Source organism: Siphateles boraxobius, unplaced genomic scaffold, assembly GCF_051911475.1.
Source record: "Siphateles boraxobius isolate OS27281-9 unplaced genomic scaffold, OSU_SipBor_1 92, whole genome shotgun sequence".
NCBI classification, from domain to species: Eukaryota; Metazoa; Chordata; class Actinopteri; order Cypriniformes; family Leuciscidae; genus Siphateles; species Siphateles boraxobius.
In genome coordinates this window covers 3,508,273-3,536,072 of record NW_027509222.1, presented here as the reverse complement: position 1 = coordinate 3,536,072, position 27,800 = coordinate 3,508,273, and the positions used below count along the sequence as shown (strand labels likewise).

Genomic DNA, 27,800 nt, shown 5'->3' with positions numbered 1-27,800 from the left:
GAAAATTTGAACAAGCACAACTTACAGGTCCAACCCCCTTGCTCTCTGCTACGCTACAGCTCCTCCCTCCACAGCTCCTCCCCCACAGCAGAGCCTGCCGTGAACGCGCAGGCTAGTAAACAGGACCAACGATGACGGCGGATTATAAACAGTTATGGAACATTCACTAATAGGGACAAAAACATCAACAATATGCTTTACATTGACTATGGCCTGCCCATACTTTGACTACAAACTTGGTCCTCAAATCATTATGTATTTTGCAATACATGTAACTTTATAAGGTTGCACTCTTTCTATAAGTTATAGCTACTAAGATAACGTTAAAGGATTAGTTCACTTTAAAAAAAAAAAAAAGAATACTTTTGCTGATAATTTACTCACCCTCATGTCATCCAAGATGTCCATGTCTTTCTTTCTTCAGTCGAAAAGAAATTAAGTTTTTGATGAAAACATTCCAGGCTTTTTCTCCATATAATGGACTTCAATAGGACACAAACGTTTCGAGGACCAAATGACAGTTTCAGCACAGCTTCAAAGGGTTTTAAACGATACCAGACGATGAATAAGGGACTTATCTAGTGAAACGATCGGTCATTTCAAAAATAAATAAAAAACTTTACGTTTTATAAGCACAAATGCTCGCCTTGCTCTGTTCTGTGATGCACGTTCGTGATCCTGTTCGAACTCGTTCATCCAAATAAATAAATCTTTTTTTCGAGTCATTCGTTCGTTGAATGAACGAAATGACTCCGAAAAAGACTCGTTCAAAATGAACAAATCTTTTTTCGAGTCATTTCGTTCGTTGAATGAACGAAATGACTCGAAAAAAGATTCGTTCATTTGGATGAATGAGTTTGACCAGGAGAGTCACGAACGACGGTACGCGCTCGCGCTGTGCAAGAGCGGGGTGATCAGCGCGTACACGAGCGTGATTGACACTGCTGAGACATTCCTCCTGGCTCTGATTGGTTGTTTCTGACCGGGAGCGGTGTATTTCTGCAAATGACAGTAGGACCACAGGGAGGAGCCAGAGGAGCTTGATTTTTTTCACAGATTATCTGTCTCATATTCTACTTTCAGGACATAATGAGAGTTTTAACAAATATTTGTTTACAAAAGCTACCTACTGGAGCTTTAAATTACAGATTATATTTGTAATTTTACATACATTTTTATGTAATTTACGAAAACAGAAAAATACTGTATAAAAAATACAATCAATTTTCTGTATAAAAAATTTGAATGACTGTAATTTGTCATTAATGTCACAATACCTAAAATAACAGCTGACTTTTTATTTTACAGATATTATTTGTAATTTTACAGTGTTTTGAGTACAATTTAAAATTAAAGCAAATGATCGTCAAAACATCACAGTTATTTTCTGTAAAATTAGGATTTTTTTTTACAGTGTAGGGTTACATACGTAACCAGAGACGTTTTCATCCTCATCGTTTTTCTGGGGTCCGCTGAACATCAGCTCTACGTGCTGCTGAAACTTGCAACAGGTAAGTTGCTTCCTAGTTCATCGTGGGCATCAGAACTCCAGCGGTATCCATCCTTGCGTGTAATCCGTTCACTCTGACACCATGTTGTGTTTACATTACAGTGATGAATTTACAAGGAGGCTGTGGGTGCACGCAGAGTTTTACTTTAGCATGAGGATTTATTAAACTCTTTTTCAGGGTCGTAACATGAGTGTTATCTCGTGTTATCTTTCTAGTAGCAAGTACACAACTGAATCTTCGAGGGCTAATTTGCATGAACTGTACTGACAAGTGCTATAACCAATAAGAACACAGCATACGTTGTCGCTGGCATGTGATTGGTTCACAGCCGAACGGAAGAATACTACACATACTTCACAGCTGTTTTCCCATAGCACTCAGCGCAGCATTGTGAGTAGCATCTGAAAGGGAACATTTGTGATTGTTCAGATTTAAAAGTATTTATTTGGAGATAAATGTAGAGTCCATGTAAAAGTTTCAACATTTAGCCAAGCCTGACATATGAAATAATATAATTGGGATTTTTATATTGGGATTATTATATTATATCAAACAGTTCCCTCTGTTAGTCTATTATTTTGTTATTGGCACTATTTGTTGTTGATAAACAGGAAAAATTTAGCTGAACAAACACAATTAACCCACCAGTTGCAAACACTCACCAACAATAATGTGTTAATGTTTTTCCCCCCCTTATCATTTCTACAATGGAACATACATTTTAACAGCTGGAATATTAAATATATAGATACCCCCCAATAATTATGCCAATTCAAATTAGGTGCTATGGATGGGTTTACTTAGGATACCTCATGTCGTGTTAGGATGGTGTAATCTAGAGGTTTAGATTCCTATAGATCCTTTTAAGCATCCAATTTATCACCCACACCTCCTCAAATGATGGACCAACAGAAGTCAAATAATTTAAAGTCCTAATTATTATATTTTTTATTTTATTTTTTTATTCATTTATTTTTTACCGGTAAAACAAGACTCCTGCTCCACCTTGTGTAAGACTAATTACTTTTGTGCCTTACGTCAAATTTTCAAGACAGATGAGAAAGAACACTAAAACTGCTCATGGAATAGCTTTTAAAGCCCACTTGACAAGACAGGGCTTCTTTTTTGGGTGATACACAAACAATGCAGATGTAAGGCCGTCTATTTTACTGTTCACTCTGGTGTTACCGTAGTTTTCCCTTAAATATTTCCCTGTCTCTGGTCGGGAAGTGCTCTTCTAGCAGCATCAGCGCCATACCGCTCCTGGATGCTGCACTGGAGTACGCATGCGCACCACAGTGGAATTACTGCACAGCGCACTCTAAGTTGGATTTTCTCTGTCTTCACGGAAACCAGAAAACATAAAAGTATGGAGATCTTTAGAGTACGAGAAAATGGCTTTATGCGCGTCTGGACGTTCCCCGTGATAATGGCTGTGGTGTGTGCGCAAAGGTAAGTCTGATCCAAAAGCTCTCCTCACTTCATATGGCTGTCTGTACACTACACACATACACACACTCGCACGCACGCACACGCACGCACACACACACACACACACACACACCTAAAATGATCTCTAAGGATACATCTGAATCTAATGGTGTATTTTCCCTCTTTACAGTGTCAATGATCCAAGCAATATGTCTATCGTAAAAGAAACTGTTGATAGACTATTGAAGGGATATGACATTCGCTTGAGGCCAGATTTTGGAGGTAAAGCACGATTTTAATTAGGTTTATTATGTCAGCCTTTTAACATCACCTCTAAACTTTCATATAGTTAAATCATAAGCGCGCCACGATGAAGAATTACGTTCTAATACGTCCCAATTATTTCAGGTTTGGAAATTATCTGAACACTTGATTTCACTTTTTAAAAAATAATCGCTTATCGACGTTTGATTAGTGGTGCTTCGCAAAGTTGACGAATTGATTTATAACGTACGTTTTATCCAGTGGTACCTGCATGTTTCTTCTGATTGCACCTATTAATAAGTAAGAGCAATATCAGTAAACAGTGATGATCATGATGATGTATATTAACTGGGAACTTACCATACTGGACGATCATTTTGAAATCAGTGTGTTTGGGAATCTTTGGTTTACTTTTCACCACATCCTGGATGTTATCAGGCTGACATTGAGTTAATAATGGCTCATGCAATTTATCTCAGTAGCCAAAACAAAATCAATTAGCTGTATACTCATTGATGTGATTTGGTTTATTTTACAGGTCCTCCGGTGGGAGTGGGGATGAATATAGACATAGCCAGCATAGACATGGTATCAGAAGTGAATATGGTAAGTGTCATCATGCTGTCCTGTTTCAGACACATTTTTAATGTGTAAAAATGCACATTAAAAATGTAACTTACCCCCCGCCGCCGTGCTCCAGGTAAGTTATGTTTCATTTGAAAAGTTATAGATTATAAATCCATTAGATTTCATCAAATGATTTAAGTTGAACAGTATGCCACTACATACGTGAGTGTGTACTTCATATCATTGGTTCTTGTATGATAATTTTGCAGTAAATGTTCTGTAGTATTCATCAGAGATTGTGCATAACAAAACTTTTCAGAGCACATATTACCTATTATACTCAGTATTCACATATGGACATGAATAATGGCCATGAAGAGTTAATGTGGTTTCTATGGCAACAGATTTCCTTCTGAAAATGAACTGAATGTTTTTGTTGGGATTTATTAAATAACAAAACAAGTAGATGCCAACAATAATTTACCCATCTTGGTTTTTTATCCTCTTTCCACCCTTATGGTTATCTGATACATAGAATCCCCCCCACCCACCCCCAACCCTTAGATACAAGAGCATCCCCTAGTGATGGCTCTGAAGTACAACATGAAGTTTTGTGTTAAGAGTTCTGGTCAAGTGAGGTGATATTCATAACAATAACTGTGAACTGGAAAGTGTATTTTCAATACACCAGGACCTGGCTGCATAGTATTTTGAGTTATTTGTACTCTTAACAGGATTTTGAGGAATTGTTTCTGTTGTTCTCAAAATAGCCCAGTGATGTTCACTATGAGTTATTCGGATTGATTTTGTTCACCCTGCAGACAGATAATACTAGGTTTGAGAAGTGAATGTGTGATCAGGTGGCTGCTTGTAGTCTTTGCAATTTCATCACACAATACTTATTAATATGTTTTAGGCAACAGTGCATGCATTCATTAGTACTGTCAAGATGTCTTTAGGACAAAACAATGATTACGATTTATACAGTTTATGTCTGAGTCTGAGTGTGTTTGTCTGAGTGAGTGTATTTGTGTGTGTCCGCAAGCTTAAATGATGTCATTACTAGGCCAAGAAAGCGAAAATGCACAGATCACTGCTCTAAACCCTTTAACGTTCTCCTGGCTTGGAACTTGCACGCATTCATTTGGATTAAACATTCTTTTCCACTGAATAAATAGCTAGAGCGAGTGTCCAATTCACCATGAACCTTGATGTCATGCAGCTCCCTGTGGCAATGGGGAATTTTTGGTATTGGCACTTGAAGCAATGTGTCAGCCCATCTTCATAATGGGAGAAGAGGAGTTGGCCAGGCTTTCCTCTATGAATAAAAAAATAAAAGCTTCAATTCGACACACCTGCCGAGATTGCAATATTTTGCCTTTGTTTTAGGGAATTTTTAATGTTCTCTGACTATTTATATCTTTCCCTTCTTATCTGTTAAGCCTGATTTTGTGTAACCTCTGCCTCTCATACACTGTAAACAATTTCAACCCACTAAAATTGAAAGTTGAATTGGTTGAATTGCCTTGATCAAACTGGTTTTACAATGAAACATAATGAAAGTATTTTCACAGTATATGTTGGTGCATTTTGTATTGTTTGATAGGCTTTAGGTCAGTATGGCATCACCGTTCATTAGATTAAAATGTGATCCCATCCCCCCCTTTTGATTTTTAAGACTTAAGACATTATATCATAAGACATTAATGTCTATTACATCACATTCTCAAACTAATTCTTGAATAGAATAACCAGCTATGCTCTTATGCTGTTCTTGCTTGTTCTCTGTGTATCTCAGTTACAGGACAATATTAGCAATGTGAATAATTAGAAGAGGCATTTATGATATTATACACATATTTTTTCTTGCAACTCTGATCTTTACATCCTTCTTGACATTACACCTATTACACCATGAAGTGCATGAGACAACATGTGACAACATAAGCATTACTGCACTATTTACTCATTCAAGCAGTGTCATAAAACTTTTCACTAGTTCAATCATTCCCTATATTGTATGGTGAATGTCAATGTAAATGAGTGAATTCATACATGGCTGTAGACACTATACTCAAGAGTTGCATGAATGCCATGTCATGTTCAAGATGTCACACTACTTCAAATCTAGTCTCACAGTTCAAACTGGAATTCAATTCCAATTTTTGTATTAGCTTTTCTGATTGAATTTGAAACCACACATTAAAGGGTTAGTTCGCCCATTTAAGACATGAAGTTGTATGCAATCCTTACCAGCACTATAGTGCATACACACTGACCCACTCTGTTGTCACCTCCCTGGTCAGAGTACTGGCCGCTGGAAGTTTTTCAATAAAGTACTCCCGGTTATTTTCTAGGGCCAAAAAACTGTGCGTTTTTACGTGAAAAAATGATTTGCGTTTCAAAGCTTGAATAATTTACCACACAAAAAACACGCCGGTCAAAATTCATACCTCAGTTTTAATCGGCACTATTTTCTATCCATTTCTATCAATCCTGCTGTCAACGTCAACAGTGCGCACGTTCCGATCATCTGTTGATAGCGCGACTCGCTGATAACATGTCTGACTGCGAAACTTCTTATGATGAAACCAATTTTAGCACAATGTCAGACGGATCAGATGATGAAAGTAATTTTAGCACAACGACAAAGGGATACCTTTATGAACCGGAGTATACAAGATCAAATCAAGTGTTATTGATTGCAACACAAAACCTCAATTGTGTGTGTGTTAAATCAAATAGTTTTCTCAGCAAATTGTACCAATATCCCTATATACTGTTTTTATATTAGACATCTTTTCACATGTTTTATAATGAAATCTAAACATGGGATCATAAAGTTAGTAAATAGAGCTTACCCGTGGTACTGGGACAGCAAAACTCTTTAATTTTCCTTTTCCTCCTTGGAATCCTTGATGTAATCGTCTTCGCTGAAGTGAGCACTACACACACGAAAATCCTTTATTCTGGATATTTTAGCTCCCGCAGAGTAGCCGATGGCAACCAGCCAAAGCTGTCTCATAGTTATATTCGAAACAGGAAAACGATGGAATCTGAACTTTGATCCCGGCACATCCTTGTGGTCACAGCCTGGGAATTTACAAGTTCGCACCAATGTTAATCTAATACTTTTTATGTCGTTGTCAATCGATTGTGCAAACACTATGGAACAGCTGATCGGAACGTGCGCACTGTTGACGTTGACAGCAGCGCGGATTGATAGAAATGGATAGAAAATATTGCCGATTAAAACTGAGGTATGAATTTTGACCGGCGTGTTTTTTGTGTGGTAAATGAATCAAGCTTTGAAACGCAAATCATTTTTTCACGTAAAAACGCACAGTTTTGTGGCCCCGGAAAATAACCGGGAGTACTTTATTGAAAAACTTCCAGCGGCCAGTACTCTGACCAGGGAGGTGACAACGGAGTGGGTCAGTGTGTATGCACTATAGTGCTGGTAAGGATTGCATACAACTTCATGTCTTAAATGGGCGAACTAACCCTTTATTGGTTTTGTCATATCACAGCTACATGGATTAGGGTCAAATAGGCAAGTTTGAAGTAGACTTTTGAAATGTACCACTTCCACCTGTGTTATTTTGTTAGCAGAGCAAACATTTTCTTCATTGCAATTATATATGAACTTATATAAGGCTTGCTCGGAATAACACCTCTGGAGCTATGCTGAAGCAAAATGGCTCTATGCTTTCAACTTATAGCCCTATACTGCTTCTGGCTCATCCAATTCTGTTCACTTACATGGTCACATGTCTCCATCATCAAAGATCCTCTGCACCTACCACAGTAGGTGTTAGATGATATAGTATGTCTGTCCAGAGAGGAGAACAAAGGTCAGACATGACCGCAGGCAATATGACTCGCTGACATAGACTTGCAAAAGCTTCTTGACATTAACAACCTGCCATTTTCTTGGAGGCAGTTAGGGGTGTGGTTGTAGGGAAGGTTGTGATCCTCACAGCGCCTTAGGTGTGTGTGATTCACCAAAGGACAGACGAATGCAAACAAAGGGTGAAACAGAGTCTAGGTGCTGATGAATGGTCTTGCAGCTTCTAGGCTGAAGTGAGGCCTGATGCTTTTTGATCTTAGGTGTAGATTGATGTTTGCAGAGCAAACATGTGATTTTTTTTTCTGTCTTCGCTGCAGTCTTTGTTCTTACCATAACCTTGACCCATAGGAAAGAAAAAAGACAAATGAAATCTCAGTTATTTCTCAGACAGCAATGAGATAGTGACTATGAATTCCCCTAAAACAAGTCTCAGCAATCTCAGCAATGAGCTTCTCACCAGCTTCTCTTCCAGTAATATGCTATCCACACATTCTGTTATTTAACCAATACCTCTTTGTTACAACTTTATGCTTACAAAAACAGAATTTACTACTTAGCAAAGTTAAAAGAGAGCAAATGGACCCCATCAGTCCATCAGTCCATAATGGTTTCCAGAACAGGTTAATGGTATTATAAGCACATCAAAATATTCAGGAAACCAAGAGGCTGAAAGCTTGGTGTGAGTGTTTGAGGATGTTGGAATCCATCCCAATCTTTTTTTAGTCTATCTTTAAAAAAGAAACGCATAAATCCTCAAATTTTCAAATGTTCATCTATTTGTAAAGGAATGCTGATAATAATAATAATACGCTAGATTGATGATAGTATGTGCCCCACATCCTGTGACATGCCATTGTGGTGACCTCTGCCTTCTCTGATTGAAAAACATGCTAATTTGTGAGCATGAAATGGGTGATGTTCTAGGATGAGTGGCGTATCTGTTCTAACTGAAGCATGCACTGGTTTTGTGTGTGCTGTTGACTCAGCTGGACTGTGCTGTTTCAATACACTTGAGATAAGGAGCATATTTGCCTCTCTAACAAACAAACTGCAGGGCACTCTGTATGTTTTAATATTTTTTATTAGATTAAGATAGCTGTTAACTATAGAAAAACTTCGCAGATGATAGAGCTGCATTGTCCTGTGTGGTAATGAAAATATATGAAATGCTCTTTTCAAGCACTTACAGAATTCAACCTCTCAGTTCTCTTAATTCTCTCTTTTTTTGACGGCCCATGGTCAAGTACTAAATAACTTGAATTTTGTCTTTTAGTTGTGGTTAGTCCAAATCCAGCAGCTTTTAATGGGCTTGCGTTTGGAAAGAAGCTTTGCATTTACTCTTGAAATATTCTTCATAAAGTTTGTAGTAAACTTCTAACCCTGTGTACTAGACGTTTACTTAATTTAGTCGGAACCACTTATTGTACAGAAGTATTCAAACTTTAAAGGGCACCTATTATGCAAAATTCACTTTTACATGGCGTTTGAACATAAATGTGTGTTGGCAGTGTGTGTACACAACCATACTATCATGATAAAAAATCCACCCAGTGCTTTTTCTAAAATCCCCATAAATCATAAGCACTGTCTCAGAACAAGCCGTTCTCAGATTCTTGGCAATGTGACGTACTTTTGCACAAGCCCCGCCCACGACTGTTGACTGATACTTTTGTATTAGCATAGACCCGGCCTGAGTGAACTAAACACAGTCCACCATTGTTTTGACGCCGGAGCAGCTGTAGACAAGAGTGTCTTCTAAGCGATTGAGGTGTTTTGTTGTTGGATGTAAGAATGAACATAGCTACCTTCATTTACTCCCATTGTTAGTCGAGGATGGATCTGTACCAAATGTTCGTGATTCAGCTTATATTCTCCGGAGATAGGCCTAACGTTACTGATCACAGCAGAAATTAAAATGAGAGCGCATACTTTATGACAGCTCATCAAGTCGTTTTACGGATATAAAGTTTACCAGTTTATTAAGCACCCCTTGAAAAGGTGTGTATATATTTGTTTACTGTTAGTTGTAACAAGTGTTTTTGTGTAATTGGCTGTGTATGTTGATGATAATGAGAGAGAGAGAGTTTATGGATAAGACTTTAATGCACACTTCTTATCCTGTTTATTCAGCTCTTACAGTGATTTCCTGGAGTAAAACTGACACTTCATCGTTTGTTTACTGTTCAATAAACTTCATTGAACTCATCAGTATATTTTTGGCCGTCATTCGGACGCGGCCCACTACAACAGGGTTGTACTAATAGTGGAAAAAAGCAAGATGACAAATATGTTATAACCGTAATTAAACTAAACTATACCTATTTATCTCCATACAGCATATATTCTCTGGCTCTGTAGGCATTATTGTTTGACTCCGGATCGAAATAAACACCGCTACTGAGAGTTTCTGTTTTGATATTATCATTCCATGAGATTGTCCTGCCACTGAGTGTGAGCTCGTGAGGCTCCGCCCTCTGTGCCGAGAGCAGCAGCTCATTTGCATTTAAAGGGATACACACTAAAACGGTGCTTTTTTCTGAGCCCCAAAAAGTGACAATTTAAACATGCTGTAAAAAATTATCTGTTTGGTATTCTGAACTAAAACTTCACATACACACTCTTGGGCCATCACTGACTTGTTTTTCATCTTGTGAAAAGGGGCATAATAGGTGCCCTTTAAATTATCTAATGTAGAGTTAAAATGAAAGGTGATTCTTGTTTGTAAAAACACAATTATATTAATACGTAACATAAAAGACTAAATTATAAACTTGCATAAAACACGAGCGTTTCCTACAGGAAATAAAATCTATTTAAGCATGTGTTAATATGTTTGACAGCTGCAGGTGGTTGGTGCTGTCCAGCTCAGCCCACTCAGGCTACGTTTACACAGGTTACCCCGTGTTTTCAATGATAACATTGTGCACACAACCCGCATAAATACGCCGCGAGCGCCATCATAACTATGCCAAACCTCTGGGCGGCAGTGTAGGCAGGAGGATACAGCCATGCAAGCCAATCAGAATCCTCAGAATTGACAAGAGAGAACCTAAAACCCCGTTTCTCCCAGTTGACACGGCAACACATAACCAGCGTTTTCAGAAATCTCCACGGAGGTTTTAGAAATAATCCTTTTCTGTGATAAAAACGGGGTTTTCGTGTAAATGAGAGGCCAAACCGGAGGGAAATATCTGCGTTTTCTCTTTGTGTAAACGGGGCCTCAGGTTACAACATCACTAATTATTGTGGAAAAAAGGCAGAACAAGTTTGTTATATCAACAAACCCAGAGGTGTACCAATTTTAATCTTCATTTTTGACACCCTTTATGCTGCCTTTTGTGTTTTTGCCTTTAATGCGATACTGAAAGTCTTTCCTTTTCAACATTTTTACTATTCTCAATCTAGCTAAAATATTATGAGTATATTAGATAGCATTAAAATAACCTATATTTCACTTGTGCTAACCTCTTTTGCTATTATTGATGTCATGGATATTTAGTTGCTATATATGAATGACAGATCATCTTTTGAACTGCTTTTTGTATAATAGGGATTGTAAAATAACAGTTTCCATGTTTCACATTTTTAAATGTGTTAATCTTTCATGAACAGTTTTTTGACAGTTTTGGACATTTCTGAGAAGTCTCAGTTGGCTCATCTGTAGTCCCGGTCCATGTACAGCTAAAACAGCTTGGCGCATACAATTACGGAGTGGGGAATACATAAAACATGACAAGTAGCTACCATACAGACAAAGTTACGTACACTTCTGATGGCAGATTGCATACATTATGATAGCACTTATGGCATTTGATGCACTTGATGTTAGATTGAATGCCTGTACTCAAGAAAATCTATGATCCATTTCAGGTGTCATCTAACATCTACTTAGAAACTTAATACGTGATGAAATTGTGTGTTATATTATTTGAGTGAACACTTTATAACATACCCAAAGAGATTTGCAGGCAATGCTTATAGATTTCAGGTACCACTCTTGGCCTATCAGATGCGTCTTGGAATTGTACTACCTCCCAGACTTGTATTGATGACTACCCTAGTGAAAAAACCTTTACCAAAATGTTTTTAAAATTAATTTATTCCATACGAAGTATACTACAAATCCATTAACATATTTACTGACATATAGACTTACTGATATAAATATAATGAAACTTTATTTGGAGTACTTTATTGCACAATGCACATTTCTTAATGTTTAATATCACCATTAGTAAGGATAGTATGATCTCTGTATAATATCAGTCTTTAAATGCAAGATATTTAAAGTGTACCTAAAGTGTACTTGTACTTGTTGCACTTTAGCTCAATCAAATATACTTAAGTATATCTTTAGTTGGACCTCAGCACTATTTCCGGATAACTAAAGTACATTAAGTACAACATTAGTACACTCTTAAGAAAAATAGTTTTAAATAGTACCAAATTAGGATTCTTCAGATTGTAACAATAGTAGAACCCTTTTTGGTGCTAAATAAAACCATTTTTAAAAGGTTCCATATAGGACCTTAATGGCGTTATAAATAACCTTTTCAATGATATTTATTTTCATTAACATTAGTGTCACGGTGTGGTGCAGGCAGAAGAAGAGTCAAAAGTTCCAATGCAAACTTTTACTCACAATATAACTCAAAAAGGTACATAGAAGACGGACTGTAACGCTGGCAGGAGGAATGAAGCAGAGAGCGAATCCAAATGCAAGCACTTTAATTATCTAACAGACAAGTAATCCAGAAAACTCTAAACTCAGAACAAGGCACACAGGACACAGAACTAGGAACATCTCACATCAAACAACTACCGAACAAACACCAACTGAAGAACAAGGGTATAAATATACAGGCAAACAAGCTAAACAAGATAACAAGGGGGCGTGGCTAATCAGAAACACATGGGGAGACTAATCAACAGAAAGGGGAACAGCTGAACATGTAAAGACAGGGAAACACATGACAGACAAGAACAAGGAGCAAAACACAACGCCCACACCGTGACATAGCCACCCCCCCCCCCCCCCCCCCCCCCCCCCCCCCCCCCCCCATGGGCGGCTCCCGACCCCTTCGAAACAAAACACTAAAGTTCAGGAGGGTGGTGAAGTGGAGGCGGTCTTGGGGGAGGGACGGAGAGCCAGGTTCGTGGGGTGAGGGCGTACCTGGACCGTGGGTGGAGCAGGCGACCCCTCGGGCGGCCAGGGCGGTGAAGACCCCTCTGGCGGCCAGGGCGGTGAAGACCCCTCGGGCGGCCAGGGCGGTGCAGACACCGGCTCAGGAACAGCAGACACCGGCTCAGGAACAGCAGACAACACACAGACTGGCTCAGGAACAGCAGACAACACACACACTGGCTCGGGAACAGCCATCACACACACTGGCTCGGGAACAGACATTGTCTGTATTAGATTTCATCAAATGATTTCAGTTGAACAGTATGCCACTACATACATGAGTGTGTACTTCATATCATTGGTTCTTGTATGATAATTTTGCAGTAAATGTTCTGTAGTATTCATCAGAGATTGTGCATAACAAAACTTTTCAGAGCACATATTACCTATTATACTCAGTATTCACATATGGACATGAACAGACAAAGTAGGCTTTTTTTATTTTTTTTTATTGAAATGGCAGATTTTAGCAAAACTGATAGTGCTCTAACAACAGTTAGCTGAATACATTAATAAATAACAATTGACATTGAACACGATATAGATGTAATGAAGACCAAGTTCCAGTGAAATATCTTCACAATCCTCTTTGCGTCCTTTATTATGTGTGTATTCTGAGTGGCAGTGTCTCTCTGCAGATGATGAGGTTCTCTTCCATTTGATTATATAAAAACAATTATGTTCACAAAGGCCAAAATTTGCAAAAATGGACTGTATGAGCAAAAAAGTGAAACAAAGTAATGGTATAGCATTAATGTTTTTTTTTTGTGACTGGATATGTTCAGGCATAAAGTTATAATAAAAAATAAAAAAATTCAAACAATATGGATAATAAATTACATATCTCTGTTACTTACTTTGTGGAGAAAAGATGAGTATCCTTAACTGAACAGAGCTGCTCACACTTAGGGCCTACATCTTCTGTTAAATAAAAACAGAAAAAGAAATGGTTTGTAGGAAATGATTGTTACAATTATAATTTATAGAAATTTTAAGAAATAAATAATTTACCTATTGAGAGTATGTTGGGAGTCTGTGTAGTAACTGTAGTTGTATAGCTGAGCTCCAGAATATCAGTAAAGAGGAGGCTTTGACAGTTACAGACTTGAAAAACAAAAAGAAGGGAATAAAGAACCCAAAACCCTAACACAAAGAACCATTTCAACATATAAAGGGTTTTTCAGGACAATACAGTATTACATATAACTGTTAATACGTGTAAAGAACCATCTTTTTTTAGAGTAGTTACAATTTAGCAGACTTTAAGTGAACCAATTTAGTACCAAAAGTACAATTGCAGGATATTTACAATAAGTACATAAATATGTAAATGTATTTGTACTAGTATACTTAGCATAAAATAAATGCATTGCAAATACATTTATTTTTTACTAGGGGTATACAGCTTTGTACCATCAGGTTGATGTAAATTCAGCATCAGTTTAAAAGATAAACACTTCAGTTCAAATCACCTAAATGGAGGACTATTTTCTGAAATAGTAGGCATTAAACAGCACAAAAGCTTTTGAGAGCCAATTAAACACTGCAGATATTGTTAACTATGTGTTTTGGGGGGTTTGCTTCCTTGGATTATACAGTATATAATTGATCCCTTCTGTGTAATGTATATTTAATTTAAACAATAAGAGTAGTGGTTGGACTGTGTGATGAGCTGTTGGTGTTTGCGTTGCTGAGTAGGCGTTACAGAGAGAGAAATAGGCAGGGGTGGACTGCTGAAGAACAAAATATGGAGAACAGTAGTAAGTGAGGAAATTAAATTTCAGAGAAGTGAGAGAGAAACCTGAGAAACTTGAATAATCTTATATCATACTGTTTGGTATATAATTACTCTCTGCTCACAGGACTCCAATATACCCATATAGTAGATTGCTGTAGTATTGAATATACTTTGAGCTTGGGAATCTATTATGGCATTATCCTTTTGATGGCCTTTTAGTTGATTAAAAAAAAAAAAACTTTAAGTTCAAAGCGAGTTTAGTTTGCAACTATCCTTCATAAGCACCATGTGCAAGAGGGAAAAAGGCAGTAACATATAGGGTGAATTTCAAGTAAAGTGCATTATTTAAACGGATTGTTCCCCCAAAAATGAAAATTCTGTCATAATTTCTTCACCCTCAAATTGTTCCAAACCTGTATGTTTTTTTGACACTTTAAAATATCTTCTTTTGTGTTCAGCAGACGAAAGAAATTCATACAGGTTTGGAACAAATTTGAATCTTTGGGTGAACTATTGATTGCACATTGCTCTAAGAGTTTAGATTTTAACAGCATAACAGTGGTCTTTAATTAATGAGCCACTATTTCTTTAAATGATAAAATAGGCCCCTTTTGAGGAACAACGAGTGTCAGTTAGTGATGCTATGGGTATACCTTCAGTGTGACCGGTGTCCGAAGCACATGTGAAATCACGCCTGTAACAATGGCTATGGCAGTATCATGACCAGTGTAGGTGGTAGTGCATTACAAGTAGCGCTAGTTACGTAAACAGAATACTTTTTTTCATGTAACTACCCTAGTGAAAAAAATATACTCTATTGTATTTGAAATATATTCCCTTTTTCAATAGTATATTGAAATATACTAACAAAAATTTGACTATCTTTAAATATATTATAAGTATATTAGCATCATGCTTTTACCTATTTTCACAATACAACTTTTAACACACTTTAAAATAATTGTACATTAGTATATTTTCTAAACATATATTTTAGAAAATACCTGATGTGAAAATTCAGTTTATTTTTTAAAAGTGTATTTATTTGAAATTGAAAGTATACTTAAAATACATTATATTATACAATAGTATTTTGTACAACGTATAGCTAAGTATTATTTGTCCATTAATGTGCATTTGTTATTGAAGACAAAGTGTGCAATATGTAGTATACATGGTCTGTGCCGATAGCCTCGTGGGCAAGTGCGATGATATGTAGCGCTGTTGTGCATAGGGAGACCCGAGTTCGAGTCCTTGCTCGTGGACCTATCCCGATCCAGTCCCCCCTCTCTGTCCCACCTCATTCCCTGTCTAGCTACTGTCCTATCCTAATAAAAGGCAAAAATGGCAAAAATAACCATTTAAAAAAATATATGTATAAATATTAGGGGTGTGACGAGACACTTATCTCACGAGACGAGACACGAGTTTGGCTTCACGAGAACGAGACGAGACAAGATTTTTTTCAGAAATCCTCAATGACAAAATTCATGACTGGAAAAATGTTCTGCAGGGGCATTTTGAAATGTTTTAACATTTAACTAATAATCTTCTAATGCATGCCATTTTAGGTCTACTTAATGAGTATGAATTATCAAATGCCTTGAAAGAAAACTATGCAATATTTTACTTTCACTTTTAAATTCGTGATCGCGTAGCCTAGAAATCTAGACGCACCCTAGCGGCAGCAAAATTTATTTTGCAGCCAGTGTAATGTAGCAACGTTGGCTTTGGAGCTGGAAAAAACAAACTCTAGTCAGGCCAATCACATCGTGTATAGAGTTGGGATAAGTTTAATATATCAAATATATTAAATGCATCGGACTCACTCAGCCACAACCGTTCGTTGCTCTGTTTGATTTTAGTGCACTGCAGAGGGAATTTGAAAGACAACCGTTTATCCCGCCCCTCAGATTGAGGCATGCCATGGTGAGTTCCCAGACCTAACATCTTGATGTGGGTCAGTGAACTGTGATTCTTACTGCACTGACGGCTTCTCGTGCTGGATGAGCGGATCAGACTTTTACATTAGTTTATGTTTTTTATTTTTTTATAAAAACAGCAAAACAACACTTTAAGGCGATTGTGAGTGTAGCGGTGGAATATTTTATGCTTATTTCACCCTCACGCTCCGTCATGGCGATATCGCGAGACAGCTTTTCACTCTACGGGAAATCTCGCCACATTTTAGTCTCGCAAGATCTCGTGGTACGAGATCTCGTTACACCCCTAATATATATATATATACACACTTATGGTATATTGCTTGTATGTTTCGAAGACACTTGTATTGAATTTGTAATGTTGATGTAACAAAAAATAAAGTACACTTTAATATCACTAATCAAGCATTAAATAAGTCCCTACAAAGGTATATACTTAAAGTATACTAAGTATACTTGAAGCTGTTCCAATTTAGTACACAAAAGTACAGTGAATACACTTAAAGTTATGCTTTACTACAATTTAATTACAGCTAAAATATACGTGGTTCAAAATTAGTTGTTTCAAAATAGCACACTTCAAGTTACCTAATCATTAACACACTTATACTAAAGTATACTAAATTAGTCTGCCTGCAAGTATACTTAGCATAAAATAACAAAATATCTCATTTACTTTTCAAATAAGTAATGCCAGTTACTGTTTTCACCATTTATTGATCATCTCCATGCTCAAATAAATTGGGAGTATGGTGCAGAGGTGTTCTGTGCTATGTAAACATGATGGTTATTGTATTTCTAGTAGGGCTGCACGATTAATCGAAATTAAATCGAAATTAAACCGAAATCGCGATTTGGCTAAGTCCGACTCTGATTTTTCAGTTTTTTAATGAAATAAACACATGCACTGCGTGATCTGTAAATGCTGCTCCATTTCTGAAAGCACTGTGAGTTGGAGTCGTTAATAATGTGCAGTTGAAAAAGCAACATGCGTCAAAAAGCATGAGTGATTTAGCAGTGCTGCGTCCTCTCTCTATTTCTCAAAATGCGCCTAACACCACCACATTGCATCTGCACAAGGCAAGCGAGCGCGCTGCAGGCGGTGATACCACCTTTATTTCACCAGGGCAGACTCTCGCGTTTCGGGAGTCGGAATACGGGAGAGACAATTGACGGAATTGTCACTGACCGGAATACGGGAGAGACAATTGACGGAATTGACAATTGACGTCAATTGTCACAGATACGGGAGACAATTGACGGAATTGTCACTTGCACAAGCGAGCGTTGTATCGTCACTTAAGCGTTGTATCGTCACTTAAGCGTTGTATCGTCACTTAAGTTTATCATTTGCACGTCTTGTAAGTTTTACCAATTTAAAAATTCAAGTAATTTTAAACTATTCAGTACTTGCACTCCCTAAGACAGAGGTCTTCAATCCTGCTCCTGGAGGGCCACTGTCCTGCAGAGTTTAGTTCCAACCCTAATCAAACACACCTGAAACACAGCTCATCAAGCTCTTCAGGATCGCTTGAATATACAAAGGCAGGTGTGCTGAAGCAGGTTGGAACTAAACTCTGCAGGACAGTGGCCCTCCAGGAGCAGGATTGAAGACCTCTACCCTAAAATATGGTTTTCTCTGCGCACATACATACATTAAAGTCACCTCACAAACAGCTCGCGAGTAACAAAATGGAGTACTTTTTCATGGATTATAGCGCTTTAACGGTCAGAAACACTCAAAAGTATGTCAAAATTTTGGTCTTTTGTGAATATCCTCATAAACGCAGTCTGTTAACATAAGCAGTTGATAAAGAAAGCATGTGCAACAGATCCGTGCCGCTCTTAAAGTGCCAGCAGCAATACGTGTCTGTCATTAATGTTGATAAAACAACAAAAAAGCTATAATTGTATGGAATCAGGATTAATAGCCTAGTATTAGTATTTAATTTATAGATGACTTAAATACGATCCAGTGTTATTTTACATTTGATTACTGACAATGACTTTGCTGCTGACCTTCTATGATCCAGTTCAATCATACTAATAAGCTAAAATGTCTTTAGATAAACATTGCATTTGTGTTTCATATTTTTGTTTTTATTGCTGAAGTAAGTGTTCAACTTTCTTCTCATGCATCCTATTCTTCTGCAATCCTTAAATGTAGCACAGCTGAAAGGATTGTTTGAAGTGCAAATTCACTGTACAACCGTGAATTTGCATTTCCTTCAGCCTGAAGGTCCTTGCACTGGGAATCCGAAATTTTCGAATGCGTTTTTTCGTATTCGTCATTCGGTGGCTCTGAATTGTCAAAAAAACCTCTCAAAATGTTTGCTAGGAATGCGAAAAACTCAGAATATCAAACCTGATCCAAATTTTGTTATGACTGAATTTTTACAACGTATTTTACAAAACTTTTGGAGGCAGATTTATCGAACATATCTACATCGCATGTAGATATGCTCGATTTTGTGTGCTTGCTTTGTAATGCATACATACTCTTAGAAACGTAGAATTAGTTCCTGTCGCTTTGCAATTGCAGCAAGAGGTATGTCTATGTGTCGGATAGGCAACCTTGGAGGCACCATACCATGATCAGGTCTAATTATATCCTCTGGGTCTGGCAGACCACGTTCCATGGCAATGTTGTGTAGAACGGAGCAGGCCAATATTATTTTGCAAACCTTTTCTGGTATGTATAACAATGTACCACCTGATGTGTCCAAACACCGCCAGCGCCCCTTTAAGATACTGTTTGTGCGATCAATAACAGACCGAGATTTTGCGTGTGCTTCATTGTATGCCATCTCCTGCCGGCTTTGGGGATTTATCAATGGGGTCATAAGCCATGGTGTCAGGGGATAACCATTGTCACCTGAGTGTAGGGGAGGGGAGGGAAAGTGTCAAATATGAATAAATAAAATTGTACATACCAATTAGCCATCCGTCTGCAACTACACCCCTGTCCAAACGTCTAGCAACTGAGCTGCTCCGAAGAATGAAACTATCATGAGTACCACCCGGCCAGCGGGTCACTACATTAAAGGTGGGGTATGTGATTTGGAAAACGACCGGCAGATTTTGAAAATACACAATTCAAATGGTCCTACCTTCTTTCCTCCAACGCTGGCTCTGACTCCACCCATTCGAAGAACATGGACGCAATCATGCACGAGCAATCATGCACGAGCGAAAACTCAGATGCGCGAGATATTGTAATGACGATTTCCTACTAATCATGGAACCGGCTTTACTGAAGAGATGCGCATGCGTCATGAGCTTTGAGTATGCGCACGAAGGGGGTCACGCACGCTGGGGGAAGGGGGGTATGGTACAACAATTTGATTGACGAACTTACTGTCCAATGATTCCAGGTGGTCTTGGAAATGATTGGCTGGAGTTTTTTGAGTCCTGCCCATTCCACAGATGATTAAATTGCTTAATTTTCATTTCAGTGCTTCTAACTCAGTGGCTGTAAGTGGGTTAGGAATAGGATTTCAAGTTATTTTGAAAAAATGGACAAAAAAGAGAATCACATACCCCACATTTAAGTAGTGCACATTTAGCTTCACAAATTAGTTGTGTGCATTGATGGAATGATAGTTTTTCCTATTCAGAAATGGAAATGCATCATCTGATGGTGCCTTGATACGAATGTGTGTGCAATCAATTGCTCCTATTACGTTTGGCAGGTTTGCTATAGCAAAGAATCTTTACTTCACCTCCAACTGATGGACACGGTTATAGGGGAATTTTACATATTGGGACACTAGCCCTATTATGCAATCAAGAACATCTGGGATGATGCGACTCATGGATGACTGAGATATCCCTGACCTGTCTGCAATCTCCCGCTGGAATGTTCCAGTTGCCAAAAAACCAAGCACGGACATCACCTGCAAGTGTGCTGGAATGCTGTGGGATCTTCTAGTTTGCCCTCTAAGATTGGCCTCCAATATATTGCATAAATGCAAAAGAACTGGTCTGGATAGCCTGAAACGACTAATTAACCAGTCATCGTTATCTGCAAGCAAGTCTGCGCGGTCTCTGAAAATACGCCTTTTGCGTATCTAGCAAAAGCGCTATATCAGCAATCGTTAATTTGTTTCCTGTTTTGCCTGATTTTGGCCGTTTTATAGGAAACAATTTCCGTAACAATTAAGGGGTTATTAGTTTGCCCAGCCCTATTGAAAGCAATTAATTATTTTATTAAAGTGTTCCGTTTGCAGATGCTATTACTGGCTCTCATAATAAAAGTAAAAAGAAAAAAACGTATGTATTTACTTTATATAATATTTTTTCAAAATGCTGTGTAAATATGTACCCGATTAAGGGGAATTAAAATGCAGCCTTATTAATGGGCAAAATGTTTGGATGTTAAGAGCACTATTTACGCGTGGCTGGGAGCAGGTGTAGATTTCTTTCACACCAACTAACATTTGGAAAATACTAACATTTTAATGAATCCAAAAATTTACACCAGAACCACTTTACACACGATTTACACAAAAATTTGTTCTGCTCGTGTTTCATGAATGAGACCCAATCTCTGTGTCTTGCTTAGGAGCGGAGCACGCTCAGTCAGCTCTCGAGGGAGCACTCACTGTACTCGCTTTGCAGAGAGGAAGCTCCGCTCCCGTCTGGCTCTCTTCGTGGGGGATGGGAGCCTCACGGTTCATGTCCCACTGCTGCCGAGGCAGTGTGGCTACTTCCGTCATGGGGGGCGCAAATGGAGCTGGCGGAGGAGTTTAAAACGGATATGTCCCTTTCTCTGAGAGACTTGCATATGGCTCTAAGGAGCTAGATGTAACAGGAGTTAAAGCAGACATTATCTACAAGCCTGCCTCCATTAGCTCAACGTACTAGGAGCTGGTAGAGACCATGACCGGCGCCACAGCTAGACTCAGTCACTCCAAGGAAATCGCTCCAAGCAGACTCTCCCCTTGTGAGCCTTCCATTTATCTCCAATCTCCATGCTGAGGTGTCAAGATAATGGGGGTAAGCTTATTTGCTGCACATGGTGATCTCCACCACCTTGAATTATTCAAATGTGGAGGGACTACGTGGTGGCAGGTCAGGCTGGTGGAGCCCTGCACACTATGAAGGTCCTGAAGGACCTGGCTCATTTTGATCATGATCATTCATGCCTCCTCGCATATGGCCTTTCTAAACAACATGAATAATGACTTGCATATACACAAATTACAACATTTCCATCAATATACTGTTTTTTGTGAATTAGTGGGCAGGATGGATTTCACATCATTTTACAACAAAAATTTTATTCTACAAGATCCAGTATATCAACAACTACGCATAAATGTTTTTTTTTTCTTCTCAAAATTACAAACGTGTCAAGAATGAGTCTGGAGGTGACAATGTATACGTGGCTAGAACTATGTAAGTACACTTGCTGAAGGCTCACCAGGAATAGATAATTAACAGAGTAGATAAGTGGACTTCTTCACTATTAGTATCCCACTGTTATCTGTCGTCTCCTCTAGCACAGTAAAGCCAAAGTCAAAGTATCTTTATTTGTCCCCCCCAAGGAGAAATTAGTTTTGGATAAAGAGATTGCCACATGAAGATTTCAACAAAGACAAAGCACAGGTATAGGGTTAAAACAGTTAAAAACAAAAAGTACATAAAACATTAAGGCTACTAAGAGAGCTGTGCAAATAGCAAATCACCAATTCCTAAATTCTGCTTATGCAAAAGTGATATCATATCATCTCCATGCATAACATTCAATCACAGATATACAGTATATGGCTATACAGAATTAAAAACAATTAAAAAACAAAAAAAGTACATAGAATATTCAAGCTACCCGAGAGCTGTGCAAATTGCAAATTACCTTTTTCTAAACTCTGCTTATGCTAAATTAATAACCTAACATGATCATACATAACAATTTAATCACGGATATACAATACATCAATAAATTCATAGACATATATTCAACGCTGATCATTTATGTGCTTAATTGAGAGAGGAACAAATGAGCGCTTATACCTATTATATTTGCACAGAGGAACCCTGTACCTCTTTCCTGAGTTCAGTAACTCAAACTCTGTAAACAACGCATGAGTATTATCAGATATAATGTTTTTAGCCTGCCTAATTGTTGTCTGGTCAAAAAGCTCCTGCGGGTTGAGGGGTGGCGATGTACCCATAATTTTGCCTGCCGTCTTGACCAAAAAAAAAAAAAAAAAAAGGGGTGATAGTGTGAACATTGCAACATTGCTATCATGCCTGGAGGTTCATGAGGAATTGGCAGTCCTCCATCCAGCACAGTCCGTCTGTAGGTGAGGGTGCAGCTTCAGCACGCTTCCTTGCTGGAACCAAAATCAGAATAAGCAACCATTAAGCCGAGATGGGTTAAGCAGCCAGGGCAGTTTACAGAGAGAACAGCTGGCAGAGATGTAGTGGGGTTTACTGCTATTAGCGTCCAATTTTTCCTCTTTCAGCCCCATGCAGCTTTAGCAACGGTAGTGTAGACTGCATACATCGCCATGTTTCCCCGATGGTCCTCTTGAAGGTTTTCCCGACTGGATCTCCTAAAAGGGCTGATGCCATTTTCCTCCAAGGAGGACTGAGGATAGAGTGGACAGTTGTTAGAGCAGACAGTCAAACTATAGATGGAGTCCCTTCACTCTCTCGGTCTGCACAGTTTTCTTCACTGGAAGAGTATACATGCTTGCCTCGGTTGGGTTGCTTTAAAGTATGGCCCATGAGAGTAGGGATGAATGCTATTCTAACCAGTGATGTCCAAGGGTGACTGTGAAGTCCTCCAGAACCAGAAGTGAAGTTTTCTCTAGGTGAGTACAACCGATGCATATGAAAACAGGTTCAGAGCAATGTTATAATTGAGAAGTGAGATTGAGCAGGGAAAGGCCTGGAGGTGGAGCTGAGGGATGAGTTGCACAGAGAACCGGAGAATCCGGCCAAATCGATGAGGGCTGTAACTGCAACAGAAAAATGGTCACTGTGACTTTGGAACAAAATGGAGAATGAGTGACTGGAACAGTATGAACTGAACTCACTGATGCACTAGGTGGTTTCACTGGGCACACTGTGATGACTGTCAGCTCCACAGTAGAGGCATAATCCCCTTTGCATGAATCAACGTCTTTCAGATGGTGTCAGCCGAGAAAAATTGATCTCCATTAATTTGTCTGCTGGTTCTGGATGGTAGAATGTGCTTCCAGATGAATAGGATTGCAGGGTTGGAGGTTCATGGGAACAGTAATGGAATGATTACGTGTTGTATAAATGCTCATTGACTGAAGAATTACCAAAATCTTTACGGAAGTGTGTGAGGAAGGTGTCCAGGGAATGAGTGACTGAGCCAGCCTGAAACCAATTGGTGTTGGCCCATTAAAGAACACATCTGGTGAGTAGAAAGATGATAAATGCTATTTTGGAGTGATCAGTAGGTAATCTCTGAGACTGCATCTTTAGCATTAATGAAAATTGCAAATTAAATCCACTGCAATCCTGATCTGGAAAATTATGCGGGATTGACCATGGAATTGGAAGCATATGAAAATGCTGTAGGCTGGGGTAATGACGGCTGCACTGTCAATGACGAAGAACTAGTGGCTGTCACTCCGGAGCGTGAGGACTCAGATAATGCTCAATTAAGTCAATTTACCAGTTCCTCGGTGGAATCAGAGGTGGATAAATATCCCGCAGAGTTCACAGATGCAAGATGTGGGATTGAATCCAATCGCAGGTTTATTGTATTGATGACAAAAACAAACAGAAAACAGGCCAGTAGTCCAAAACAGATGTATGAGAAAGAGTACTTAACTTGTAATAATGGACGTTTTGTATCTAGTGATGTTAACATTGATGAAAAACTAGGTTGATGATGAACATGGAGAAAAAACAGTTAAAGAGAAATACAAATGATTAAACACAAATTACAACAAAGGAAAAAAAAATCACATGTGAGTAATGATTTCACAGTAATGAAAATTAATTCACAAATTGAGTCTGAACTCTCCATACAATTAACATACATGAGACCAGATGTCAGATTTTGAGAGAAGTATTTATGTAGTCCTTACTTGGCCGAAGAGCTAAAAGTGTTGAGGGATCAGAATTATGGAGAGCTAGAGTGGAGTTTTTTTGTTGTTGTTCGTTTGCTTTTTATTTGCAACAAAACAACATTAACATGTTGCTGTGTCATGTACAGTGTATATTGCACTGCGTGAAAAGAGCTGTAATCGGGCATGTAAAACTCCTGAGTACTCCTGTGTACTCCACAAATAAACGTGTGTGTACGGGAGTTTGCTGTCCCGTCACACAATCCCGAATACTCCTGGATATGTACCAAGTTTGGGGCACAGCAGGGAGCCACATCAGTTACCATGGTGATTAATCCCCCGGTCGGGGTCAATGCAAGGGAATATTAGCATTTCACACCTTTGGGGCACAAGGCAGTGGCCTCCTTCAATTGGTCAGAGGTCTTACATAGGATTGGCTGCTCAATGCTTTGTCCCTCCTCTAAACCCCCACACTATTGGTCCAGTTTATGGCCTCATTTGGGTTGATTATTACTCATTATAAATATTTATTATCATTGGTGTTCATGGTTATAATGTCAAGACAATCAGATAGAAAAAGTTGAGTTTGTTATTTTTATTATTTGTAAATGACACTGGGCACTTGACCTATATATATATATATATATATATATATATATATATATATATATATATATATATATATATATACACACAGTCAAAATTCTATAAATAAAAATACATTAGCACAGAATACACTTTACTATTAGTCATACAATATATAACCCAATATAATATATAAGGCCTGTGTATAATATATAGAAAACAATATAATATACAAATACTTTAGAATATATAAATAGTACAATATATTAATAATACAATTTATAAATAGATAACAATATGGAATTGTATAGAATATATAAATGCAGTATATATATATAGAAAACTATATAGAATTATATATATAATACAATCTATAAATAATACTTTATAATATAAATAATACTATATATAAAAAAACAACAGAATATTCAAATTATACTATAGAATAATATTTAGATATACTAATATATAAATAATTACTTTTTAGTACTTTTTAGTAATACTAAAATAATTCACAGGCCAGCTTCTGTGGTCTCCACCGCGACTCGATCTGCACCAACTCGTGCATGATGAGTTCCCAAGTACTTCTGGTCTGCTTCCAGTCTTTTTTGTAGCACCCCACACAGCGCAGACAAACCTGCACTACGGGTTGGAGGCCGAACAACCCACACCGACTTTCCATCCAAGATAGCATCCTCCTCTTCAGACATGTGGTCAACTGTTGTAGTCTTCCAGATAGCTGCCTCTTCCTCTTGTCTGGAGAACGCCAGTCCTGCTGCTCAGCAGCTGCAAAATAGGAGGGAAAAAGTAATTAAACCACTGAAAATATCAAATTGGTTGGGATGGGAGCCTCTCCCAGGCTGAGTCTTTTACTGGGATTTATATTTATTTATACTTACTCTTCTTTTTCTTTGTCTCATGCGCACAATGATCCTGCTGTCCTCCATCTTGTCTTTGTTCTCATCTTGGGCCATCCTGTAACCCCTTCTAACAGTTTCAAAATATGTCTTGCAGGATGCTAGAGAGAGGAAGATAGTGAGGGGGGAGAATATGTTTATTTATAACTAACTAATCTATACAGTTAAATAGTTGTAGCCTTGGGACATTCTCTTGTGACTTACCTTTAACAACAGCAGGATCTACGTCCAGTACAGCCATGGAGACACCATTATAAAGATAGGTTGTGACCTCGAGGTTGTGGGGGGAGGATAGACTGTGGAGCAGTAATTAAAGAAGGTTGATTAAAAATATAATTTAGAAGAAAGGACTGTTATGAAACAATAGTTTTAAAGATATACCTTGTCTGTGGGTCATATTTGTGTATGTTGTTTTCCCCATTGTGCAATCTCCGTACAGCTTCCTGTAAACATCCAACATAGTATGAGGGCTCAAATTCAAATACATTAATAAATAAACCACACGAAGTTAAGCGGACACTGCCAAATGTTTGTGACGGTCAGAAAATAACTTACCGCTACAGAATTATTCCCAGCTCTCTTTAATTTCTTTGAAGCAGGCTCCTCTTTTGCCTCTTTGAGTTCTTTGATGTCAGCCTCCATCTTATCCAACTCTTGTCCATCGTCTCCAGCTTTTCAAATATCCTCTTCAAACTTGCATTTACCATATACACCAGTCTGTTTTCGTTCGGACTCGGAGTTTGAATAGCCACATTGTCCCGACGTAAAGGAGTAACATCTCTACTCTGCTCTCCGTAAAACTCCAGCGATCTTTTGCAAGCCATCTTAAAGAGCAGAGGACACCCAGATACAAACTGCTTTTCAGGGTCTACAGTCTTTGTTGTAGATTGACACAATGTAAAGCACTTATCAGCCCACCTTTCCCGAATACTAATGAGGGGGGCAGGGGAATAGGGGCAATCTTGAGCTGCCAGTCCCAAATAAAATTAGCATTTACAAAGCCAAGCCATCAACTAACAGCATATGGTCAGACAAGTTCCTGTTTTCGGGCCTTTGCGGGCATTTACAGGTACGCATAACAAAGTTCCAAAGATCCCTGCCAAACAGCACATTTAGCGTGCATATTCATTGTCTGAATACTCCAGTATACACCCCTTTTGACGCAGTGTTGCGGTACCACGTTTAACTTAAATTTAAAGGCAAAGTCGTCCAGTTTTATGTGAAAACGTCTCAGGTTACGTATGTAACCCTGGTTCCCTGATAGGGAACGAGACGCTGCGTTTGAGACGCGATGGGAACGCTCTGCGTGATTACGTCATTGAGCACTTGTAAAATCAGTCCAATGGAAGCCCACTACGACATAGGTGACGTCATAGACCAGGAAACTATTATGCAGCCCTGAAAACAGACCACGACAGCTTCTGAAAAACCGCAGCGTCTCGTTCCCTATCAGGGAACCAGGGTTACATACGTAACCTGAGACATTCCCTTTCAAGGGAACTCGAGCTGCGTTTGAGACGCGATGGGAACCCCATACCCACTACGCCATAGTGACAAATGCCCGTTCTGTGTGAAGTCCTGCACCACACTAAGAATTAAGCAACCTCGCCCCAGGAGTGGAGAGGTCAAGGTCATAAAACCTGACAAATGTAAGCGGAGAGGACCATCCTGCCGCATTACACACGTCAAGAAGGGAAACTCCCGAAATTAAGGCCATAGAGGCCGCCATACTCCGAGTAGAATGGGCCCGCACAG

General features: G+C 38.6%; 1 protein-coding gene across 2 annotated transcripts in view; it reads left to right on the top strand.

Moving 5' to 3' along the window:
* Positions 1–2,812: 2,812 nt before the first annotated feature.
* Positions 2,813–27,800, top strand: part of gabrb2b (gamma-aminobutyric acid type A receptor subunit beta2b) — a 243,333-nt gene continuing 218,345 nt past the window's right edge. For both annotated transcript variants that reach the window (XM_077224821.1, XM_077224822.1), the window contains exons 1-3: positions 2,813–2,963; positions 3,133–3,224; positions 3,745–3,812. In XM_077224821.1, coding sequence (XP_077080936.1) covers positions 2,881–2,963; positions 3,133–3,224; positions 3,745–3,812 — 243 coding nt within the window. In that variant the 5' untranslated portion in view covers positions 2,813–2,880. The remainder of the gene's footprint in view (positions 2,964–3,132; positions 3,225–3,744; positions 3,813–27,800) is intronic.